The sequence below is a fragment of the Coffea arabica genome, chromosome 2c, assembly GCF_036785885.1.
Source record: "Coffea arabica cultivar ET-39 chromosome 2c, Coffea Arabica ET-39 HiFi, whole genome shotgun sequence".
NCBI classification, from domain to species: domain Eukaryota; kingdom Viridiplantae; phylum Streptophyta; class Magnoliopsida; order Gentianales; family Rubiaceae; genus Coffea; species Coffea arabica.
Genome location: NC_092312.1, coordinates 10,565,970 through 10,586,895, shown reverse-complemented (window position 1 = coordinate 10,586,895; position 20,926 = coordinate 10,565,970). Strand labels below are relative to the sequence as shown.

General features: G+C 36.3%; 3 protein-coding genes across 8 annotated transcripts; 1 reads left to right on the top strand and 2 right to left on the bottom strand.

Moving 5' to 3' along the window:
* Nucleotides 1-2,472: 2,472 nt before the first annotated feature.
* LOC113730874 (uncharacterized) lies at nucleotides 2,473-7,104 on the bottom strand. 3 transcript variants are annotated; one of them, XM_027255837.2, is made up of 5 exons: nucleotides 6,577-7,104; nucleotides 5,904-5,967; nucleotides 4,980-5,144; nucleotides 3,294-3,359; nucleotides 2,546-3,145 (listed from the first exon to the last, which is right to left on the bottom strand). In XM_027255837.2, exons 1-5 carry the CDS (start codon nucleotides 6,870-6,872, stop codon nucleotides 2,915-2,917), a joined length of 822 nt encoding a protein of 273 aa, XP_027111638.2. In that variant the 5' UTR covers nucleotides 6,873-7,104; the 3' UTR covers nucleotides 2,546-2,914. The 3 variants fall into 3 exon arrangements, with proteins under 3 accessions (XP_071930398.1, XP_071930399.1, XP_027111638.2); XM_072074297.1 differs by lacking the exon at nucleotides 3,294-3,359 and having other exon boundaries at nucleotides 2,473-3,145; XM_072074298.1 differs by lacking the exon at nucleotides 4,980-5,144 and having other exon boundaries at nucleotides 2,473-3,145.
* Nucleotides 7,105-9,559: 2,455 nt separating this feature from the next.
* On the bottom strand, nucleotides 9,560-12,353 carry LOC140035023 (uncharacterized). The gene is made up of 4 exons (XM_072074296.1): nucleotides 12,042-12,353; nucleotides 10,821-11,319; nucleotides 10,297-10,541; nucleotides 9,560-10,164 (listed from the first exon to the last, which is right to left on the bottom strand). Exons 2-4 carry the CDS (start codon nucleotides 11,267-11,269, stop codon nucleotides 9,929-9,931), a joined length of 930 nt encoding a protein of 309 aa, XP_071930397.1. The 5' UTR covers nucleotides 11,270-11,319; nucleotides 12,042-12,353; the 3' UTR covers nucleotides 9,560-9,928.
* A 2,208-nt stretch (nucleotides 12,354-14,561) lies between these two features.
* On the top strand, nucleotides 14,562-20,926 carry LOC140035022 (universal stress protein PHOS32-like). 4 transcript variants are annotated; one of them, XM_072074293.1, is made up of 3 exons: nucleotides 14,562-15,702; nucleotides 15,796-15,871; nucleotides 20,720-20,926. In XM_072074293.1, the coding sequence occupies exons 1-2, from the start codon at nucleotides 15,000-15,002 to the stop codon at nucleotides 15,843-15,845; spliced, it is 753 nt and encodes a 250-aa protein (XP_071930394.1). In that variant the 5' UTR covers nucleotides 14,562-14,999; the 3' UTR covers nucleotides 15,846-15,871; nucleotides 20,720-20,926. The 4 variants fall into 4 exon arrangements, 3 of the variants coding, with proteins under 3 accessions (XP_071930394.1, XP_071930396.1, XP_071930395.1); XM_072074295.1 differs by having other exon boundaries at nucleotides 14,563-15,702; nucleotides 15,806-15,871; XR_011838934.1 differs by lacking the exon at nucleotides 15,796-15,871 and adding an exon at nucleotides 15,936-16,045 and having other exon boundaries at nucleotides 14,564-15,702.

Below are 20,926 nucleotides of genomic sequence, written 5' to 3'. Positions count from 1 at the left end.
TCGGACAAATAGTCTAATTCTCTAGACTACTTAGAGGAACAAGTTAAAACCTCTAGTGCTACAAATAGTCTCCTAGAAATTGTTTTATGGGACTGTCCTTCGACGGGATACGGGGCACAAACAGTTGCAGGTGCAACCGTTTGTACCGGTTATCCTCATTTTGCACTGTGCGTAACATTGGTTAAACACGATGTAACTTTTTTTTCACAAGATGTATTTTCAGAACAGATAGTGATGGGCCCCACACTTGGCGCGGAAATCGAGTTACATGGTGTAATCTCAGCCGCACAAAATTTTGAGGGCAAATCTTGACCCTTAACCGTACAGGGACGGTCATCACCCCAAATCCCGTTCGACGTATTCTCATCTTGAAACTTGCCTAGTGCCCCTAGTACTAGTATACATATATTTTGAAGGCATTGATTCATTTTTTTCCCTCCTAACGGAGAAAGGATGGGATTTAAAAAACTGAAAAAGGATTGAAGAATTTTTTAGATCTTAATCTTAATTAGAAGATAAAATGTTCTTGACGACTCATTAATTTTTTGTTTTTTTATCAAAGCAAATAAAGTTACATACATATAGGCCCCACTTAGCTTTTTCTTTAAAAAAAAAAAAAAGGAAAACCCAAAATCATGATCACCAAATTTTCTCAAAAAAAAAGTTACGGTCATTACTAATTTGAAACTATAATTAGCTAATTCTTATCAACTTCATGTGCTCTATTTCACTAATTATTAGTTCTCCACTAATCTCCAAATAAAATATAAACTAAATCGTGAAGGGTTGTGGTGATCCCCTGGGTCAATATTTACTCCAAACTCGTTACAAAGAAGAACTAAGGACCAAATGCACACAATGCATTTCCTTAGTCAGGAGGCTTGATGGTACCATACTGTCTCCCCGTTACTCCCATATATATCTACATGTTATTGGCGTAGAAAAAAAATCGGTGACATTGGCCTTAATATATGACATGCATTGTCGTAAATCATCATTAAAGTATAAAGGTACTAAAATTTTATTGGCAAATTTTGTAAGTGTTCTGTGTAGGATTTTCTAGGATTCTCGACGATAGACCGAGATATTGAAAGATGTTTGAAAAGCTTGAAAGAGTGAGAGATGTCTGAAAATTTTGATCGATATGTTATAGTTCACCTGCATGATACAGGTGATTCCCTCTCCAAATTCTGTATAGTGGACATCAATAGGGCAAGCCATTGATGGCAAGCTAATCTAGTAATACGATGCTAGTGTTACTTATCGATACCAAGTTCAGTCTCTCTCTCTCTCTCTCCAAATTCAAGTTCAAGTTCAAGTTCGAATTTTGTATGATGACATCAATGAGACAGGCCACCTTAGTAATAAGATGCTAGCGTTATTAATGTAAGAGAAACCTAATCTTTTTATATTCACAGTGAAACCTCCCATTAAGGTAACCTTAATTTGGATAGGTCCTACATTGATAATTCTAATTTGAATAGACCCTACACCACTGACTGAAATAGTTCTAGACCCCAAGTGTAATGGATCATAATGTTGTAGATTTTACTGAGCTTCATTTAACTAATTTTTGAGAAAACAAAATTAATTAATCCGTAGAAGCCCAAATTAGAAAATAATTCCAACATTCAGTCAATAGCCGCCAAGTTTGAAGGCGATGTAGTCTCAGATTTCTGGTATCTTGGCCCCAAAAATTGAAAGAAAAATAAAAGAGAGTGGAAGAAAAAAAGAAAATAAGGACAAGAAATTCACAAGACTCCTTTTATGTGTACTAGACTTCATAGTCTCCTGGAAATTCATGCATCAATTGGTCAGTGGGCAAAGAACGTTCTTAACTACTATACGGGTTGTCTCAGACTTGAGCATTTTCGTGTAACGTTGAGGCAGTACGTAAATTGTCACGAACCATCATCCCATTTGCTTTGATGCTTCCGAAAATTTTCCAGCTGCAAAACCTTTTTGTACACTTTTTTGTTTTTTCAGGAGATGTTCTCGGAAACCCTATAGACTTTTCTTTTGAAAAAAAAAAAAGAGAGAGAGAGAGAGAGAGAAGGTAGACCTTCATAAAAACATTATATAACAGTGGCAGAAGTTACTACATAAATGTTCAGTGAATTCCTGGGGATTCCCTCGTCCGTCAATGAAACATATACAGTACTGTGAAGACCAGGACCCCCAGTGCTCTGAACCCAAAATTTGTCAACTGAAAGATAAAGTTCACCCTTTTTTTTATTTTTTTTTGCCTTTCAACCGGAAAAAACCAACAAAAAAGAGGATTCTTTTGTTGATCATTAAAAATTGAAGAACTAAAGATCGAATTGGGTGGCACTTCTCTATATATCATCTACTAAATGAGGGTGGGTACTGAAATTTGTATTTTTTTTTTCCAACTATAAATAATAAGCAATTGAGTCCTACCCCAACCGAAAAAACCAAAAAAAAAAACTAGTCCAAAGCAAACCAAGATCATAACAAAACGACAAAGCCAGAAGTATTTACACGATGCTGGTCTTCAGCACACGGGTTACAGAGTTGCATAGGATAGATTCAAAGAACCCTTCATTTAGCTGATCAATTTCGAGACCAACGACCGGAAATCTAATGATATTCAATAATGAATTAAAGATACATTTTTTTCTTTTTACAACATTTTCGTGGAAACCATATATACACATGAGATGAGGGTCTTTTTCTTGAAGAATTCCCCCACTCTCAGAAAGTCCGGATGTAATCTTTATCTACCTACCTGAAAATATTTCACCACTCTTCCACAAGAAGGCTGCGCTCGAGACCAACCGGCGCAATGAATCTCATGCTTCCACCTCGCTTTTGTGCGACATTAATCTGAAGCTTCGACTTTCTGTCTGAGCTAGCTAGCTAATTCTGAGTGTTACAATTGTTCAGGAGCTGGTCAAACCAGGGGAGAAGTTTGACCAACTTCAGCAGCCCATACATGACTGCTCTCATCTGTAGCTTTTGAAATACATTGGGGCTCTGGAGACTGTCTTGACATAACAGGAGGTGGATTTCGCTCAAAAAGTGCCTTACCACCACCTTCGGAGTAGCTTCCTATGCATATTGTATCACCTCTACCATGCCAGATGCCATCTTGAACATTATTCATCTCTAGTGTTCGCGATTCCTGCTCCAAGTCATAGCAAAGTGTACATTACAGTAAACTTCAAAATAATACCCAAAGACATAATTTGAATTGATACACAGCCAATTTGAGCCAACTAGCACATCTATTATTCATGAAAGTGTGTGTATATATATATATATGCACACACCTGGCACAAGGAGCAACATGGGCAAATGAGATGGTATACACAATCATCGAAAGAACTCTCGCTATCCTGAAGAAAACACATACATGGCCAAGGTTAGCAGAACATTCACTGAGATGCCTTTTTTACTGGAAACATATATCATTTATCAAGTAGAAGGACAAAGACAGCCTAAAGTTCACCCATAGTAGCTCTACTTAAGGCCATATATAATAAACAACATCAATTCCTTTTTTTGCCCCCTCCCCGGAAGAGCAGAGCTAGGGAGACTCCCTTAGTTCCTTTATCGCTAATTATTTCATGTTACTTGATCTTCTAGTCCTGTTCGTAAGATCCATCACATTACTCATCCTATTCTAGTCCCGAACATCGTGTTTCTTTTAACTTGTCACTCAAATTTTTAGCAAACCAATTTGATAAAGTATGCCAGAAATACTAATAGAGAAACTTGAGGCAATTAAAGTTTAGAGACAAGACGTGACAATAGTTTGTCAATGTTTTCACAAACAAGGACAAACACGAATAGAGGTGAAAAAAATGCCTACTAGACATTAATACAGGTCTTGAATTAGGTGGTCTATTCATGTTTAATCCAACTCCACCAGTCGCATTCTACTTGCAGGATTTCAAGCTCTCCAGAGGAATATTTGGTTGATAGCATGAACCTAGAGGGTTCAACAAAGATCACCACACTAGAGAATACCGGTAAAAAAATGTACCTAGAAAACAACATTTGAATGGCAGGATGTGCATTACATTATAGTAGACCCTGGCTAACACTAGCAAACAACTTCTCTGTAAAGTAAAAAGGTCGTCCACGATTTCTGGGATTCCACCACACTAACATGACAGAATTCGTGCATCAGAAGCAGCTTCAGCTAGGGCAACACTGGGATTACCCTGAAAGCTGGCTCTTTTTCAATTTCATAGTCTTGAATGATCTTTGGGGAAACATCACATATTTGTTTGAGACAATAGACTTTGTGATTCAGAAAGTTAATATTAAATACCGGTCAGCTTCCAAGTTTTCACAGAAAATAAAGGAGTGAAAAGATTAAGCACAATAGTAAGAAACAACACCTTATGGAAATAATAGCATAACTTCTCAGTAAGTCTTTAACAAGTAGTGCAGTTTTGAACCCTCCATACAAATGTGGCAAAATCAAATATACATCATTTACCTCCCTTCGTGCCATTCACTAAATTCCCCCAGAATTGTCCTGGATAAGTTCCTCTCTAATGGCCAACTTTCCCAAACTGATAAAGTTCTATCTACTTCTAAGCAGAAACTATCCAGTCGTACCTCCCCTCATCCTCAAATACAAGAAGATAAAATCCTTTTAAAACTGCACTTGGGTTCTTACAATCTTTTGAACATGTGAAAAGAGAAACTTTGCCTCATGCAACTCTTGTCTATGTCGTTTTACACATAAATTTTTGGTTTGGCAGCTACTCTTAAGATTACTTTCTCTCACCCTGCCTTGAAAAAATTTGGCTACAAATTGACAGCCCCAATGATTTTAAACAACTAAAATAATTTGCTTTAAGTCAACCATGACTCACTGTTGCCCACATGAACGTTAGGCACAAGGATAAGATTGACTAATGTGGTCATGTCACTTGTAAGTCCAGAGAAATGGTAATAATAATCAAACCTTTTGAATCAACAATATAGAACAAGAAACTTACCCTAATATTGAATTTTTTCCTAATCTGAGTACGGTAAATTCCCAAATATATTCCCACTGAAATAGAAAAAGCAGCAGCCAAATAAAGAAAGCAGCGTCTCTTTGTACCCAGAAATGTGAGCATACTGAGAAGTGCAAGCAGAACAAGAATCATATAAACAGATCCCTGCAGAAAAAGAACACAAGTTGTTATCAAAAATTCTTTTATGAAATACAAATAATATATTGCCATTTAGATAGTTTGACACATTCAACTCTTTCAAATTTTCTTGCATGGTTTGGCACCTACTCTTAAGATTACTTTCTTTATCCTAACTTGAAATCTCCCCAAGTACTTTCACCGGTGAAACATACTGTAAGAATCTACAGATTATCGGTAAATCTCAAAAGTTTATTTTAACCTTAAGCGCACAAAAACAGAAAGTAAAGTTAAAAAACAAAATAATTACAAACTCATAAGCAATAAACTGTTGGTAAGTACACCTAAAGCAACAAACATGGGATATATACAAGCTTGTATCATCTCATGCCTTTTGGCATCACCATACAAGAGACATACACGAGTTTAATTCCAAACTCAGTCGTGACTACAAATTTTCTAAGGAGATTATAGATAAGTTTACCTATTTCTGCAACTCATATTTCATCAGTAATTGACCAGTCAGCATCAGTTTGGCAATTAAAATGGACCATATTTGACCAAGACAGAAGATAAGACAATAAATACCATGTCAATGACACCCAAGTTCTACTGGACTTATATTGGTTATAGACTTATAGTGAATAGATTGGAAATTAAGGTCAAACAATTGTATCATATATCCACAGGATTCTTCTTCTTCTTTCTTCTTTTTTGTTTTGGCCTATGGGGTGTGAATCAATTCAAGAGTTTATTCCAAAAAAAAAAAAAACAAAAGCCAATTACCTGAAGAAAACAAGAACCAAAACCAGCTCGTCTCATGTTCTTCCCAAATCTATAGCATGGACAACTGCAAAACCAAAGAATTCACGTTACATATAATATAACTAAGCTCATTAATTTTAATCCTTACAAATTGTGAATCTCTACTAGAAACTGGAATATTTTAAATCCATATGCTCATGATTATATGCCTTGGGTATGAAACATTTATAGATACAAAACCTTCCCAGCATACCTCCCCCCTTCCCCTCCCTCTCTTCAGAATTACTTCAGAATTCCGCTATAGAGCAAAGACGGTCAAACTAAGTTTCTGAAAACATGAGGCAGAATAAAGAAATAAGAAAAACAGCTTCAACAGCTGTTAACAACGTAAACCTTTCAGAAATCCCTTATTGGCAACAGAAAAAAGAAATTAGGCATAAAATTAGATTAAAAAAAAACCAAATTTTTTTTTTTTGTCCGCATTTTTCCTAAAAGGTGGGAAAATGGGCAACCTTAAAGAAGCTGTACAAGATTCAAGCAAGATGAAGAAGTTTCCATCCCTATAAACAAACAAGCAAATCTTTTCCAAAATACAATAACTGAAATTTGCACATGCCAGATGAGAAAGTTCGAAGCAATAAGACAACACTCGCAACAAAAGAAAAAGAAAAAAACAGAGGAAGAAAACGTTCACCAGGCAGATTGAAGGGCGATGCGGCGGTCATCAAAGCAATCGTAAAGGAGCTCACCTTCCCACATCCTCAAAACTCCTCCTCCATTACCATAAACCACTATATCTTCTTCTTCATCACCATTCTCACCCGCATTCAATGTATCCCACTTCCCCTTGTGGCTCTGCATAGCCACCGTCGCACACAGCATATCAAAATCCAAAACTGCCACCTTTTCCATCAAACTCTCCTTTTCCTCCTCTTCCTCCTCCCTCCTCTGATCAGCCACCACCACCACTTTCTTCTCCATCTCTGCCATCAATCCTGCAGACCCTTTTGGTCCTTCAGGCTATTTCGTGATAAAATGCAAGTAACTAGCTCTCTTCGGATAAATTACAATCTTCCCAATTCCCAAGATATATTTATAGCAGCAGTATTTGTCCGTCCGAAAATGGAATTTTTTTTTATTTTCCTTCGATCTTCTGGCTGGGGAACGAAAATGGCCCTTCAGGCTGGGTTGGCTGCCGAATGTGCGTTGGGGAGGTGGATTCTGGTTGGCGCGAGCAATTAAGAGATGACAGGGGAACGTGAATGGGATGTGGGCCCCATGGGACAACTGCCACTCAGCTCGTGCCACGTGTGCAAAGCGGCATTTTAAGAGCATTTTGCTCGCCGCCACTGAAAGTGGGATAACAGGATAAACTCCACGGGGTCAAAAGTATCTTTGACTCTAATTCTGACCTAACCCTGTCCAAAAGCTATCATACGCTTTGGATGGTCAAATTCTCATTTCATGTACGCAACAACTAACAACAAGGCATGCAAATTGCAACGTCCAAATCTTTTCTTTTTCTTGCTTCAAAAAAAAAAACCTTTTCTTTTTCTTTCTTTTTTTTTTTTGGCTGGTCACGTTGCTGGTTTTTATTTTTATTTTTTAAAAAAATTCATTTTAGGATCGCAAAATTTGATGAAAATTTTGAAATATTCTGATTATTTAGATAGTTTAACAAATAGATCTATAATTCACTAATCATCAAAATATATTTGAAATATTATAATAATTTATGATTTATAAGAAGACGAGGCATTGTCCGAGCGATTTCAATGGCTAAACGAAAAATTATGAGTTGCGAAATTCAAAAGAAGAAAAATCAAAGCAGAGTATCCCATCTAATCTATAAAGAAAAAAGTCAAGTATGTTGACAGTTCTTACTTTGAAGTCCGAACTAGGGTAGGTTTGATAAAACTAAAATTTGAATCAATTAAATTATTAATTTATTAGGTATTAAATTTAATGCATTTGAGTGCATGTCACATTAAGTGATAAGTGAATTCACTTTTCACTTAATTTTAACAGCAAGCTTTGTCCTGAAAATTTAACATTATTTGATTAATTTACATGTTTAATTTGTAATTATCAAACGGTCTGAATATATTAAGATTTGATTTTATTAAATTTAAGTGCTGAATTGAGTTATCAAACATTGCTTAAGTCTAAAGTTATCCTTCCATGTAATCATCACAGCCAATAAAAAAAGAAAAAGAAAAAGAAATGTTGAATTTACTCCGGTGCTCAATCACTCATTTGTTCTTCTTGTTGGTCAATTCGAGTTGGATTCTTTTTGCTTTTTGTCCCTTTTTTCTTTTTGAAATAGCTTTTTTTTTTTTTCTTTTTGGGGAATAGGTTATAGGTTATATAATTTGTTATAGGGAAATAACATTTTTCTTTTTGCGTTATAGGGAATAATTCCTCAAAATTTTATATTCCTTAATTTGGATGGGACATTAAATTAAGAAGAGAGAGGCAGAGAGCGTAAAGGAACGGAGTGTCACGGGACATTAAATTGGTTGTTGATTAAGCAACTGACATTGACCAATTTAATGGCTTGTAAGAATTGTTGGGCCACTTGATTGAATAATAATCTCATCAAGAATACTACTTTTAAATAGGGTTGCGTATGGTCTTAGTTATGATGCTATCACTAATCATTTTTATTTTTTATTTTTATAAGTGTCACATTTTATCTTTTCATTTCTTTTTCTTTTTTTTTTTTGTGTTTTTGGAGCGGAATGGGGAGGGTGACGTGGAAAGGGTTGGAAATTGAAATGATGATTTGAAATCACAATGATTGGGTTTAATGGAATAGTAGTAGTGTAATCAATAATAAATCCACCGCAACAACTTTCCTATTTTCAATCTATTTTGAGCGTTCAAAATAAGATATTCAGATTGAAATTTAATTACACAAACATGGCACTCTTTTGTACTTTTTACGATTTTCTTTTCATATAACTTATTTTTAAGAATTAAGATTATCATTACTACTTTACTTCCAAAATGCTAGTAGCTCGGTAAAACAGCGGACGAAACAACAGCCATTTGCTGCAGCGTTCCTATTCGTCATTTTCACCAATACGACCTCTACTGTACCTAGCACACAAAATATGAACCCTTTGCGGTTGGACCCTTCATATGGAATCGCTAACTATTAATTATTAGCCTCGTGCGAATTTCACTGCAAAAGGAAGACTGCAAAGTGAGGAAAGGGAGCAGAACCCCCTACGCTTCTTCTACCAAGCAAGAGAAACTCCCCTGGGACTCAATTGGATTTTCACATTCAATTCCAGACTAGAATCATACATCCACGGGACCAACTTAGGATATCTATGGAGATATGCAGCTTCTTACTGCCAGAGGATGCCAATGCATGATAAGCAAACAGAGAATTAGTAGAAACAACTGCTGCATTGCAGATTCCCTTTCTATTTTGACAGAATTTGACATAAACATGGCAGGTAAATGCCTATTACAATTAAATACACATACAAATTCAAGAAACAGGTGATATACATGGTTGACGGGGGGGTAGTCAATACAAAATGTTTCTCTCACCCTTTATGTACTAGTCATCCCCAGTTTCCGCCAGTCAACTTGGGACTGGAAGGCTCCAACTCTAAATGCAGTATGGGAATCATCTAATAAGACCTCATTATGAAAATTATACGTTACCACGTAATTACACAACTTCATTTATGTCTCCGAGTTTGAAACTTGTAATTTCTTCTCATAGAAGCTCCTATTATACTAAACGCAACAAAATTTCAAACAATCTAGGTAACAAACATATTTTTGGTCACAGATTACTCTGGGGCAACCTACTGCACTTTCCGAACAAAATTTCATGAAATCTTTGTTTAGTGCTGACAAGAAGTAGCTAGCTAAAATCCTTGCTTGCTACAGAATGGAAAACCTACAGTCTAAAAGCTGCTGCTGATTCAGATGTTACCATCAACCAGACTAACATCCAAGAAATAAGAATGGACCGAACGAACTTGACCAAGATGGCAAAATTTCTTTCAGGACAAAAGGGCAGTTTAGATGACACACCGGAGTCTAGCGAACGTCAAATAGCCAGTGTGCCCTCTCCCTTCACTGGAAGGCCTGGCCACGATCGTGGCAGAAACAGAAGCTTCAACTCCATTGCTTCCATCAGTGGAACGCTGCCTCCTTTTACGAGACCCAAGAGAACCACCTGCATGATTCTCCCAGCTTTCTAACCTTTCTCCTCGAACTTCATAAGACCGGAGAAGTATCTCGAAAGTTCTTATATCTACAGAAGCATTTAACATAAAGTTCACCCTTAATGCATTCTTTAACTGAAGTCGCAGCAAACTGCTCAATAAACACCATTTAGCCGTAGAAAACAATGCAACTTTATAAGACAATGACAAATGGACTTTACCAGTAAAACATGATTTTAGTGTTTCACATGATCGTTGTACTTGTTCAATGCATGGTGAGAAGGAACACAAGACCCCATCTTCTTTCAACATCTTCCCAGCAGAAGGAATGGCAAGCCATGGCTGAGGTAGGTCAAGAAAAACTGAATCTGCCTGCCCAATAAATTCATCGGGAAATCCTTCACCCTGAATATCTCTGACTCCCACTGTTACTAAACTGCTCAATCCTGTTTTTTCAAAATCCTCCCTACGGCAGAGATTATGAATCAGATTAAGCATTTTACATAATAGCCGAAAAGAAAATCAAACCACTAGGATTCTAGTCATGCCTAGACAAAACAATGTCATGCACTCCTAAGTACCTGCCGTGATATAAATTATAAATTTAGTTTCTGAATGAATGGATACACTGGCAAATATTAAAAAAAAAAAAAATACTCCAACTTGGAGTGACTTTACTCGTTCAAGCAATATAAACTGCAACTACATTATTAAATAGCCTCAGGTAATCTGTTTCACTGCCAACCTGGCTGAGGAAGCCCTTTGGTCATGAAAATCAAATGTGTAGACATGCCCAGTGGGTGCTACAGCTCTTGCAAGTGAGGTAGTTAAAGATCCACTTCCAGTACCGGATTCAAGAACCAGACAACCAGGAATAATCTCCAGATACATAATAACAAAGCTAATATCAGCGACATAAAGAATCTGAGTTCTGTGGCTTAGAACTAAAGTCCACAGCTCTGCAGTAGGTGCTAACAAATAAATGAATCCACCTTTATTACTGAACACTTTAGACCCAAATGGTTTCCCTATCCAATCTGAATGTTTGAAAACGCCAAAACGATTTTGGAGAACTCCATTTTCACAAACTTTCACAGCCTTCATGTTGTCATGCCTCTCATATACAATAACCAAATCTCCTTCACGAATGCATCTTTTGAACGATACTTTGTTCTCCAGTTCCATCGACAACATCCTAAAGAGTCTGTATTTACCACAGCTATATTGCCAACAAGGCCAGTTATCTGGAAAAAGGAAAGTACAAGCAGTTACTACACAATGAAGGCCTCAACAATCTGCATTGAGCGAGTAAAACCTGGAAATACTCTACTGTTTTCCGTAAAACCAAGATCATAGAATTATATCAGTTCATACTGGTATTACTTTTAAACACTGCCACTTCAATAGTCACGAACAAGCACACACATAAAACATCAATCTTCAACTATTTAAAAAAAAAAGTGCCACCATGCTCATTCTACAACTTCTCAAGCAATTCTTCATATGCATAAGGAAGAATTATTATTAATCGTAATTGCCGATGATAATTCTCTCCCGGGCCACTTCCTAATTCATGTCAACTTTTATAATCGACAATATACTTCCGTTTCATATAAATTTGATTTGACAACTCTAAACAGGTTAACAAACATATCCTCCCTCCACATTATAGGAAACTCATTGACTGCCAATGACAAGTAGAAATTCCTGCCCCCAAAAAAAATGAAAAAGAGTAGAAATTCCTGACAACTAATTAAGGGGATCCCAACAACCACATTTAACTGCTGCCTTGTCCTACTGTAATCCAGCGTCAGAATTCGAAGTCGTAATTCCAAAGGCTCCATTTTTCTCAGGGATGAAATAACAAAATTGCACAACACACTCTCTTCAAAAATCAACTTAAATTCAATGAAAAGCATACATACAAAATACCCAAATTCTCATGGAGCGTGAGAAGCTGTCGTACCTTGAATTGAATCGAAAAAAAGTCTCAAGTTTCTTAGCTGTTATCTGGGTTTGCTGGAATTGCCAACTAACTTTAGCAAGACCTTTTGTTTATCAAAGTAAAAGCTTTGATTATTTGAGCATTAAACAGGTAGTTGGCCTTCGACAGCAAGAGGGGGTTAACAAGAACGGACTTTAGCCGGCGAGTATTACTTCTAGAGCGAAAAGAAGAGGAGGTGGTGGAGGAGGGCGGTTCCCTTGGCCTTGGAAGGAGTTTTGCTTTGCAGTCTCAGGAATGGGGAAAGGCGTTGAGTTGTATCAAACCCAAACCCTTTAATGGGCTGTTGTGCATCCAACTCAACTTGTAGAATTTGGAGACGGCGGCAGGTTTTCAGCCTGCGAGAGGAGATATGGGCTTCCTATTGTTTGAGTGTTATGGCAACTGGCAATCACATTGATGGGTCGTTTTCTCAAGCCCATTAACAAAAGTTGAATTCCACTGGGGAATGGCTCCAAAAACTTTTTGATGGAAACTAAAATATACGACTATAGGGAAAAAAGAAGAAAATAAGTAGAGAATATGCTTTATCAAATTCCACATTCATCATCAAATGCCAATTGTAGTTACCCAAGTTGGCAAGAGATTCTGCCAGCAATTATTTTGGGAATATTTTTAGCTGGATCCGAGTTCCAATGAGAATGCGTGCGAATCATTAGATCCAACTATGTAGCAATATAATCAAGGGATAATTTCAAAAACCTTATTTTACTAACCTCTTTTCCAGATTTTGAAATTATATTAACCTCCTCTGAGATTAATTATCTTGTAACGTTTAGATCCAAACAATAATTTAAAGTTATATTAGAAGAGATAACATAATATGATTTCATTATTATCCCTCATTTACTATATTATTTAATTAATTTAATACCAACTCACGTATTAAAGAAAAACACTAAAATTTATTGTTTATTATTAGGAATCAAATAACATATAATATCAATATATATATAATTTTATATTTTTCCCTTAATACAAAATCCAAATTACTCTTTTCAGTTACATATCCATTGTCAAACATGATCAACAATAAATAGTCAAAAAATTTGCAACCAAAATATTACAGAGAACAAACTTTAACATCATAAATATTCTTGTCAACAAATTAAAGTCAGTTACTGAAATTTCTATGGTATTAAAGCTCACTCTTTGTAATATTTTAATTATATATATATATATATATTTTTTTTTTAAGGCTCGCTCTTTGGTATTAAATTAATTAAAATATTTAGTAGATGAGGGGAAATGATAAAATCATATTATCTTCTTTCTCCTATATCATTTTTTAATTGTTGATTGAATTTAAATGTTACAATATAATAAATTTCAAGTGAATTAATGTAATTTTTAAAACTTACAAGAAAGCCAGTGAAATAGAAAGAAATCTCAAGGGAGGTTTCTGAAATTATCCCTATAATCAACTCATCACATTCATCCACAACTTAACGGTCATGTGAAAATGAGAACTAGATAACTATAGTTTTTTTTTTAATAATAGTTTGAAAAAAGAAAACAAAATTCTTTCTTGAGACGAATAATCCAAAGATGGTACTTGAATCCTACTAATATTCTGCTGCTTTCTAATCTATGCAATCGTATATGTTTTTAATTAAAAACACTAAAAAAACTTTGCGGCTGTCCTACTCTTCTTTTTTCTTTTACCATGGAGTAGCTTGTTTTTTTAAGCAAACATTTGTTTTATTGTTGGATTTGCTCAATTAAAAGGTGATCTTATCTACCTAATTATAATATGGGGAGATTAATGATTATCCCTACTCCCTAAGTGTTGATAGTCACCGCTATAATGAATTCACAAGTCACAACATGGTCCAATCATTTTTAATTCTATAGCATGATCGGGGAAAAAACGAAAAATAACGAAAAAAATGAATATTTTTCCATTGACGGTCTATCCGGCACTAATTAAGAACAAATAATTTACCCTTTAATCATATGCACTTACATTTCCTTCTTTTTTTTTTTTTAATTCAAAGATATTAAAAATTTTGTTAAGTCAACGAGACTTTAGTCCAATGATTAAGGTTAAAACTCAAAGATTTAAAGATTTTAGATTTAAATTCTTCTTCACCTGCCTGTTTTTTAAATCTCACCTTTAATTTTTGTCAAAAGAAAACAAAATAGCAAACACTTAAAAAATAAAAACAATCCAAAAGAAAACCTTCATTTTTATTTGATTAATTTCTCTAATGGCGAGTAATACACATTTATTGGACAAAAAAAATTACGTGCAGTCTTTTTTTTTTAAATTATTATTTGCACTCCCGTTATTTATTTTATTATATAAGCTAATAAATAAAAATTATATGATTAAAATGACAGGCGAGTGGGATCAACAAAAATACAAATATTTCCCATTTATTGGGACTTGTCACTTTCAAGCACCTTCAATTCCACCTTCTCCAAACTACTAACTAACTACTAATACTCACAGTGCTCTTCTTAATCGGAGTTCATCTCGCATCTTATAGACAAATCCAAAACGGAAACACCAGTACAATACACTCTATCTCAATTCTGAGATTGCTTTGATAAGGTAGTCGATGGAGATGGGGGACGAGAGTCAAGTAATGTACGAAAATGAAATATGTACCAAGCGAAACCGAAAGCTGGCGAATACGATTGGTTTGACGTCAAAATGTTGACCTTTTTCTCGACATAAATCCCCAACTTCACGAATGTTCATTTGTAGTACCAGATTCCACCACCTCCAACAGCCCTGTACTTCTTCCTGTACAACCTTTTGAGAAAAACACGCACACTTCACACACTCCAAATACCCACAAAACCCCAGAAGACAACAGAAACTAATCGAAACCCACAAATTATTCATTAAAGCCCACCTAAAATCCGTTAGGGAAAGAGGAATTAAGAAAAAGTTATAGTCTTTATCCTTTCCGCATGGCATCACCGCAAAAGCCGCCGGCGGAGTCGGACCGACCACCGGCCGCGATTCTCCACCAGCCAGCTTCACCCCGCTTCCCATCTGGGACACCAACATCCGGGGCCAATCGGAAGATAGCTATCGCGGTCGATCTCAGTGACGAGAGCGCCTACGCGGTGAAATGGGCTGTTCAGAATTACCTACGTCCCGGCGACGCCGTGATCCTCCTCCACGTCCGTCCCACCTCCGTTCTCTATGGCGCTGACTGGGGTTCCGTCGACTTATCAGTCACCGACGAGGAATCCCAGCAAAAAATGGAAGATGATTTCGACAATCTCACCACAACTAAAGCTAATGACTTGGCGCAGCCGCTGGTGGAAGCCAATATTCCGTTCAAGATCCATATTGTTAAAGACCATGATATGAAAGAAAGGCTTTGTTTGGAAGTGGAGAGATTGGGATTGAGTGCGGTAATCATGGGAAGCCGGGGGTTTGGGGCGGCGAGGCGAAGCACTAAAGGAAGACTCGGGAGTGTTAGTGATTATTGTGTCCATCATTGTGTTTGTCCTGTGGTTGTTGTTAGGTACCCTGATGAAAAAGATGGAGCTTCTGATGTAGGAGAAGGTTTGAAAAAATCAGGGGAGTTGAAGAATCTTGAAGGGCTTCACCCTGTTCCTGAGGAGGAGCCTATCTACCATGATTCCTCGGATAAAGCTACAGGTAATTAATGAAATGATTGTGTTCAGTTGTATTTTTATTTATTTGGTGTTTATTTGTAGTGCTGAGAAATGATTTCAGCTTAAATAATTTTAGTTTTCGATAGGGGAATGGTGCCAAAATGGATCAAGGCTGGTTTTGATTAGCTAAACTTTTACTGCGAATTCTTCTTGTACGTGACCCTTATTCTTTTTGCTCCCCCTTTGATTGATTGTGGTTTGGTTAATTTGCTGCAGCGGTACCAAAATAAAAAAGACTTGTGCTTGACAAGCTCCTGGATGAATAAGGATTACTCCTAATTGTTCGAGTTAAAGAGGAGCCTTTTTTTCCTCATTTGATTTACAAGGTTCAGATGGTCTAAAAAGCTGCCTCTGTTAGTTTTATCTATTGAAATGGGATGATTAGCTGCTTGTCTTGGTTTGATGTTTAACTATTGGTACCTGAATTTCCAAGAAACTTTAAGTGTCTTATTTATCAAACCTTCTTGATTGCAAGCTGTGGTCTGGTTTATGTTTGATAGAATAAAGTGATCTTCTCATTCATTGTTTCTAAGCATAGAGAAATTGTTTTCCTGTTGCCGAAATAGTAACGGTAGGGAATTGTGTAAAGTGCACCAGTACAATACACTCTAGGGTTGATATGCATTTGGTAGATCATGAAGTGTCTAAAAGAGAATGATGGCGACTTAGTGATGTGGAGTTTTAGGAGGTTAGAAACCATCATCTGGAAATTTAGTTTGCGATTTGCTTTATTCATGGGAAATGATGCTTTGAAATTCTTTTCTTCTTTTTAGAGTTTCTTTCTCTGTCTCAAATGCATCTAGAAGAAGAATCATTCTGTCAAATTAAAAGAAAGAGAAAAGAGAATGAAAAGTTTCATCATCAGATGCTTGATAAAAGCATGGAGAGGGAGAAAAAGATATTGAGACAAGGAAGGCATTAAATTTGTGTTAGTGGTGAGACCTGGAGATGACTTTGAGGTCTAGTATTTGATCGAAGATTTCAGGTGACATGTACAACGTACATAGGACAAAATTACATCAAGAAGTGAATGGGCAAATTTAATTTGTTGAGGGATCTGTCCAAATTGCTGAATCTTTAATGCTGGCATAAGCCTACTTGGAATAATAGTTGAAGAGAGACTGCTTGAAGTTTCAGGGATGCAGCTTCGGTGAAACTAAAGTGAAGTGACTCAATCTTTGGGCTTTTCAAGACATGAGAACAACATTAGGGTTCTGAAAGGCGTAGATAGTAGATAATAAAGGTGAATGTACCCTAAAAACGACTTGATTGATGGTAACAGCTGATGTTTATGTTGAATAGGGTTGATGTCGGGGAAGGAGGTCGTAGACTTCACAGGATTCCTATGAAATTTAAATGATTGTGGTGATGTATCTCCTTTCTAGTATGCTTTGGGCCATAGGTATAACAGTTGCAGGCCTGCTTCGTTTAAGAGTTTTGATTATTTGGAAACAAATCAGTCGCCGTTGGCATTGGGATTTGTTGGTTTGTGTTGTTGAAGAGCTTTAACAGCTCATGAATAATTGTTTATCCTGTGCCTCAGCTCTTGCCATGCTTTTTCTTCCCAGATATTGCTACTGATTTTGGGGTTTGGAAAGATCTAAGGAAATAAAACATGTAGCCTGAGTTAATAGAGTTGACTGCTGAGTGTCAATGCCACATATCAATGCGTCCATGGAGTAGAATAACAAAAGTATAGCCTGATGTTTGAGAAAGTTATATCGCTCATTGATTCACCTCTAAGCACATCTGCATTGAAGGAGCAAGCTTTATGAGGCCATAGTGGAATAGGAGATCAAAAAGATGCAATAATGCTGATTGTTGAGATCCTTATATTGAACACCTCCTGTCATGTTAAGGATGCTTTAGCACCAGGAGATTATAAAACAAAAAATATGTGCTATTGGAGTCAATTTTTATTCTGAAACTGTCACATTTCATCTGATTTAGATGCCTTTTCCTATATCAACTTCCTCAAAAATCACTCTCTCCCTTCATCTGATTTCAAGATGCCTTGCATTGTTAATGAACAAAAATCATCTGTAAAACAAGTGTTATTGATGTCAATCATGATTCCGAAAATATCACATTTTTTTCTGATTTAGATGTTGTTCCTATCTCAATTTCCTCAAAATTCAACTCTTCCTTCATCTGATCTGGACTGAGTTGTTTCTTTTGTTGTGTGAGTGGAGATGTGATTTTTCACATTATCAATCTGGTTCTCATTTGGATAGCATACTTCATTTCTCATTTGCTCTTGGCTACAAATGCTGGCCTCTCAGGTTGTTGAGGCACTGCTTGATTTATTCTTGCAGATTTCCTACAATGACCTGATGGTTCTTTCATTTGGTCATTTGGTCTAGTTATTGAAATGGTTTCTAATTTATCTGACATCTTACTTGTAGATGTTCCAGTCTTAGAACCTTTGGACCTTGTATAAAGGATGAAAGTATTGGCCTGTAATATTTGGGTTTAACTATTAGGTGTATAGGGATGCAGCTCTATGGACTCGGTAGGTGATGGTACTAAAGTAGTGGTCTAGCTGCTACAATGAAGGACATTGTAGATATAAGAATAGTTCAATGCAAGAATAACAAGCAGTAAAATGTGGTTTTTTATTATGTCTCTTTCAGCTTTGAAGTGTTTGAAATATGACCAATGCATTATGTTCTCTTGGGAAAATGGTACATGTTCGTAAAGAAGGTTACTTCTGACATTTCCAGATGTTTGAGAAAATAGAGTATAAATGTTTCTTTGCTTCAAGGGATTTTCCAATCATTCAACTTGAATTGCCTTTCTAATTGAATATCATTGACATTGTCTTCTATTGGATTCATGATTTATTCATTTCATTGTCCTTGAACAGCAATCAAAATGAATATGAAAATAAAATTGGAATGGTATCAACCATTATCACCTTCTTAAGTTCCATCTCACGTATCTCTGGTAATTGCAATGGTGACCTGATAAAAATTGACTATAAAATTTAATGTACGGGGAGACGGAAAGTAGCTTGACAGGAAGTAACAAAAGAGTACATGCTTCTCTCATCTCTGTTAGTTGGAATTGTTTGATATATTCATATGGTGTCTGTTACGGTTGCATTGACTGTTTGAAATTTCAAATAGTTGCCTCGATATGATGTGAAATAAGGAGAAATTTGACAAAACTTGTTGTAATTGACGAAAACCCCTTTCTGGTTGGTTAGTCTCACAAGTTTCTATAGTTTTTGCTCACGTCGACGGACTCTTAACTCAGCAACATCTTCAGGATCATAAGTGTCATTGTATGTGGTTGTAGGAGTACTACCACAAGAATAATCTCCATCTATTTGTTGGTTTGCTAAAATATGGGAGTTAATGTGTATAAATTGCAAAATAATGGCTGATGTAGTATACGAGGGGCCACCACTTCTTTTGTTATACAAAGTCCTTAGGAAAAACTTTAATGGATAATCAATATCTTCAGCTCTTGGAAAGTGGACATAAAAATTGAATGCAAAATTTTATATGGGGAACAATAATAGGAGATCAGTTTAAAGTATCAGATGACCTATGAGTCACAAAAATAGTTGAACTATACACTGCATAACACAACCCATAAATAGTTGAACTCAATCCAGATAGTGTCGATTTTGTGATGGAAATTTACGTATTGATTGATTATCAAGGTGATGGTGAATGCATGTTGTGGAGTTTTTGGAGATTGCTAGTGTCTGAACCATCATGTAGCAATAATCTTGCTGACTGACTTTATATGAATAGAGAATGGTGATGGATATAGAGATCTGCACTGACATGACTGCATGCTCATGTCTCAGGCTTCAAGCAGTGTGTCCTCCTTGTTAGCTATAGAGTTTATGGCTTGTTAAAGTTGATCATGGTAAAACCTGTCGTTATGGTGTACTAATGCTTATACGATTCTAAGGAGAGATTATTCTTTATAAAAGAAATTTGTTAGAGAACTAAGGATTGGGAAACTTGTAGTTGAGTATTCTCCAAGCATGCAAGATTTAGTAATGATCTGAATTCACTTTATGGTTTTATGGAAACTGGACTGTGGCAATCCTTGCCTCCTTACAAAAAGCTAAATAATGCCATTATATGTGTGTGTGTATTATTGATATGAGATTTGCTGAAAGTACGTAGACAAAAATCATTTGCTTCTAAAGAAGTGGTTTAGCTCAAACTTAAGTAAAAAAACAGCTGACATGATAATCAGATGCTGTTGAATGTTTTAGAGCCTGGCATTTTTTTTTTAAAGCCTAGCATATGTAAAAGCAAATTCAACATTGACAGGAACGAGAACATGAATTAAAGATATGCTGCTTGGTTCATTTGGCGCTCAAAAGTCAAACCAATTTCTTCATTTGTAAAGCACCTTTCAGTCCCACTGGTCTAGTATATCCTTTTCTCCATTCGTCTTTGGGCAGGCAACCATATCTTATTGTATGCTTTTGCTGTATCCTGAACATAATTTTCATCATCTGCTGAATTTCTCCTCTTTTTTGAAAATTTCCGGAGATTGTACGCAAGTTTTTATTTCTTGGTAGAACAATTCATTTAGTGCGATTGACTAGTCCCTGTTTGTTCCTCATGATTTTCAGGAGCATGTCGTGCGAGTTCCTATAAGGGTTATAACTACTGCATAAGAACTTAGCATGCCTAATTTAATTCATGGCCCTCACCACTATATTACCCCACTTTCCTGACCATGCACTGGTTCTTTCAGTAGACAGTTGTACATTTGAAGCCTCCTCCCTGTTACTACGACTTCTGACTGGTGGTAGGAAGCATGATTACAACAGTTAGCTCAACTTTTTTAGTGGAGCAATTACACTCTACTTGCACTCCACGCCACTCATGTATTATGCGATACTTGTGCTCTTTTTCTAATGTAATTTACCTCTTGCCTCTGTTTTCTGGTGATTATATATCTGGAACTGTTATGCTCGTCTTGGTCAAGCTCTGATTTGTGTTGAAGCTTTTCATATGATACAGATTCGGAGAAGGCTTCTTATGAAGATGGAACCGGAGCGAAGTGACCGAATGAACCTGAGTGGTGTGGACTTCTTCCTGTTGAATATTGGGGAGTGGTTGTTTTGAGGTCTTTATTTCTGCCTATGCTTGGCAACTGTCTTTCAAGAACAAATGAAGTTTGAATGGGATTGTTAATGAGTATCTTTGCTCTCTTCTAAGCTTCCAAAA

Excerpts from the sequence above, each read along its gene's own strand:
- LOC113730874 (XM_027255837.2), bottom strand. The coding sequence starts at position 6,872 with ATGGCAGAGATGGAGAAGAAAGTGGTGGTGGTGGCTGATCAGAGGAGG. Across the intron at positions 3,360-4,979 it reads GGAAAAAATTCAATATTAGG|GATAGCGAGAGTTCTTTCGA; the intron begins GTAAGTTTCTTG and ends TGTTTTCTTCAG. Across the intron at positions 3,146-3,293 it reads CATGTTGCTCCTTGTGCCAG|GAATCGCGAACACTAGAGAT; the intron begins GTGTGTGCATAT and ends GACTTGGAGCAG.
- LOC140035023 (XM_072074296.1), bottom strand. The coding sequence starts at position 11,269 with ATGTTGTCGATGGAACTGGAGAACAAAGTATCGTTCAAAAGATGCATT. Across the intron at positions 10,542-10,820 it reads CAAAGGGCTTCCTCAGCCAG|GGAGGATTTTGAAAAAACAG; the intron begins GTTGGCAGTGAA and ends TCTCTGCCGTAG. Across the intron at positions 10,165-10,296 it reads ACTAAAATCATGTTTTACTG|ATATAAGAACTTTCGAGATA; the intron begins GTAAAGTCCATT and ends ATGCTTCTGTAG.
- LOC140035022 (XM_072074293.1), top strand. The coding sequence starts at position 15,000 with ATGGCATCACCGCAAAAGCCGCCGGCGGAGTCGGACCGACCACCGGCC. Across the intron at positions 15,703-15,795 it reads TTCCTCGGATAAAGCTACAG|TTTTCGATAGGGGAATGGTG; the intron begins GTAATTAATGAA and ends AAATAATTTTAG.